The following is a 3,616-nucleotide window of genomic DNA, read 5'->3' as shown; positions in this document are numbered from 1 at the left end:
GAAATTGAAATCTCTGAGTTTACTGGGAGGAGTTCAGAGTGAATGTAAACCACATGATACCTTCAATCATACCAAAGGAATTATATATGCTCCTCATCTTATGATTCATCCTGAAAAGGAACTGGAAGACGAACTTAAAGATCAGTGGGTATTGAAGGTGGAAAGACTGAAAAAGAAAGTAAATGGGGCATTGTGTCCTATGCCACAGTTATTATTAACTTTCAGTTCTTCTAAATTACCAAATTTTGTCAAAGCAGCTTTGTACAGATATAAAGTGAAACAGTACGTGCCGAGACCCAGGAGGTGTTTTTACTGTCAGGAATATGGGCATATAATTGGGTCATGTAGATCCAAGTTGCAATGAAACCCTGCAATTTGTATAAATTGTGGAGAAGTTGAGCATGGTGATTGCCATGCTGAACCAAAATGCATTCATTGTGGGGAAGCACACCAGTCATCCTCGAACTCGTGTGATGTTTTCCTTTTTGAGAAAGAAGTACAATATACTAGAGTCCTTGAGAAAGTTACTTTTGCAGAAGCCAGAAGAATAGTACTCAACAAATATATAAGACCAGGGGTATCTTTTGCAAGTGTTGCTGCAAATAGACAACAATTGAGAAGGAGGAAAGTTAATTCGAATACTATTTCAAACTCATTTAGAACAGGTGGAAAAATTCAAAAATCCCATGTAACAGAAAGTAGCAGCAAAAACAACTTGGGTAAAGCTCAAATTAAAATGTCTACGACTGCAACATCATCCTTGGTTGATGTGCAAAACCCTTTGGAAATAGCATCGGCTTTGGCTGGTGCACCGGCCTCTTTGGAGGCAGCATCAGCTTTGGCTGGTGCACCGGCCTCTTTGGAGGCAGCATCAGCTTTGGCTGGAGCACTGGCCTCTTCGGAGGCAGCATCAGCTTCGGGTGGTGCACCAGCTTCTTTGGAGGCAGCATCAGCTTTGGCTAGCGCACCAGCCCCTTTGGTGGCAGCATCAGCTTTGCCTGGTGCACCTGCCTCTTTGGAGGCAGCATCAGCCTTGGCTGATGCATCAACCTCTTCGGAGGCAGCATCAGCTTTGGCTGATGCATCAGTTTCTTTGGAAGCAGCATCAGTTTTGACTGGTGTAAATGATTTGGAATATACGTCTGTCCTTGCTGATGTGCATGCCTCTTTTGGGGGGTCGCCCTCCTTGGCTGATGCAATGGCTTCTTGGGAGCCTGGAACACCAGCTACAGAGGCAGCCAGCCAAGAACCAGAAGTTGCTTCCTGTGTGCAGGTAACAATGCCAGTCCCAAAAAGAAAGGAGGCTGAGGGTGGCAGGCAGTCTCCCTCTAAGAAAAAGCAAAGCAGGATTCCCCAAATTCCTGGCAACCCTACGAAGACAAAATATCTTCAAAGAGGCCCTATTATCAAGGCCTCTAAACTCAAGTAAATTCTTAAATTTTCTTCAGTGGAATTGTCAGGGCCTGAGAGCTAAATGGGAGGAGCTCAAAATGCTAATTTTTGAGTTGTCTCCTGTTTGCATAGCTTTGCAGGAGACTATGCTCAGCAGTGATTTTATTCCTTGCCCCAAAGAATATGTTGCTTACCATTCAGATCTAAATCAAAATATGTTCGCCATGATACTCCACACAAGCATTTTCCTGTTAATTCTTCTTTGCAAGCTGTTGCAGTGCAATTGTTTCTGGCTCGTAAATATACAATTTGTTCTGTATATCTTCCACCAAATGTAGCTTTCCCTAGTACTGATTTCTGTAATCTCATCAGACAGCTTCCTCTGCCTTTCATCATCCTAGGTGATATGAATGGAAGAAATCCTTAATGGGGGGGTTTAATTACTAATGGGAGAGGAAATTGCCTGTCATCCATTATTGAAAGTGAAAATGTTGGTGTTCTAAACACTGGAGAACCCACCCATTTCCATGTACAGACCGGTACTTTAACAGCCATCGACTTGTCAATATGTAGTGCCGATGCCATTATGGACTTCAATTGGCGAGTGATCGATGATAGGTACAGTAGTGATCACTTCCCAATTGTTGTTAGCACTGGATCAAGTCCTCCATGTCCAAGATTACCCCGTTGGAGTGTAAAAAGAGCTGACTGGGCAAATTTTGAAGTGCATAGTTCAATCGAAGCTACAGCAGAGGAATTTGAATGCATAGAGGATGCTATTGAATTTTTAATAACTACTTTATTTGCAGCTGGACTTCAGTCAATTCCAAGAACATCATGTCTATTTATGCGCCGACCAGTGCCATGGTGGTAAAAAAAATGCCATGAAACCCATAGAACTATGAGATCTTGTTTTACTAGATATAAAAGACGGAAATGTAACTATTACCTGGTAGAGTTTCATAAGGCTAGGGCAAAGTTTAGGTTTGAAATTAAAAATGCACGAAGAAAATCTTGGACAAACTTCATTTCTTCCATAAATTGCAAAACTCACATCACATTAGTGTGGAAGAAGATAAGGAAAATAGCAGGAAAGTTTGTACCTAGCCAACCACCTGTATTAAAAATAAATGGCATAAATGTAGGAGATCCAAAAGTAGTGTCAAATGAGTTTGCCCTACATTTTGCTAAAATATCTAAAAAAGATAATGAGAAACCATATGCAAACAGCAGAAAACAAATGGAACAGTATTATCTTGATTTCACAACAAATAAAGAGGAGTCTTATAATATTCCATTTACTATGAGAGAATTTGAATTGGCTCTCTCAAAGTGTAAAGAATCTGCTCCTGGTCCTGATGAAATTTCATATTCTATGATCAAGCATGCTGCTCAGAATACTAAAAGATTTATCCTCAGTATAATAAACAGAATTTATAAAGAGCATTACTACCCTTTATGTTGGGAACTAGCAAGAGTCCTTCCTTTTGTCAAGCCTGGAAAGGATAGTTCTTTCGTAGGAAATTATCATCCAATTGCCCTAACATCTTGTTTGTGTAAACTAATGGAGAAAAAGGTGAATGCTCGTTTACTGTGGTATTTAGAGCGAGGAAACTTTTTCTCTCCGGCCCAATGTGGTTTCCGCAGTATGCGATCCACTGTTGATATCATAGTTAGAATGGAGTCTGCAATATGTGAAGCCTTTGCCTCTAAGCTCCACTTTATCACGGTTTTCTTCGACTTGGAAAAAGCGTATGATACTACGTGGCGGTATGGAATTTTGAAAGTAGTCCATGAATATGGTTTAAGAGGAGAATTAGCTATTTTTATTAAGCTATTCTTAAAAAATCGTTATTTTCAAGTACAAGTAGGAGCAGCTCTGTCTGAAGTATGTAAACAAGAAGAAGGTGTTCCTCAGGGCAGTGTGTTAAGTGTAACACTTTTTGCTCTAGCAATTAATGACATAGTAAAGCAAATACCGGCTGATGTTATCCACACACTCTTTGTGGATGACTTTTCTTTATCTTTTGCAGCTGCACGTATGTCAGTAGCAGAACGTCATCTACTAATAGTAATAAATAAGGTAGTGAAATGGGCTGAAGTGCATGGTTTCAGATTTTCTTCATCAAAGACTGTAGCCATGCATTTCTGTAGAATTAGAGGGATACATGCAGATCCAGATTTATATGTAAATGGCCAGAGAATATCTTGTGTTAACGAAACA

General features: G+C 40.2%; 1 protein-coding gene across 1 annotated transcript; it reads left to right on the top strand.

Moving 5' to 3' along the window:
- The first annotated feature begins 736 nt into the window (after positions 1 to 736).
- On the top strand, positions 737 to 1,429 carry LOC135218161 (nematocyst expressed protein 3-like). The gene has a single exon (XM_064254311.1). The coding sequence runs from the start codon at positions 737 to 739 to the stop codon at positions 1,427 to 1,429; it is 693 nt and encodes a 230-aa protein (XP_064110381.1).
- The last annotated feature ends 2,187 nt before the right edge of the window (positions 1,430 to 3,616 follow it).

Source organism: Macrobrachium nipponense, chromosome 9 (assembly GCF_015104395.2).
Source record: "Macrobrachium nipponense isolate FS-2020 chromosome 9, ASM1510439v2, whole genome shotgun sequence".
Taxonomy (NCBI): domain Eukaryota; kingdom Metazoa; phylum Arthropoda; class Malacostraca; order Decapoda; family Palaemonidae; genus Macrobrachium; species Macrobrachium nipponense.
The sequence above is the reverse complement of the archived record's forward strand: the minus strand, read 5'-3'. Positions and strand labels throughout refer to the sequence as shown.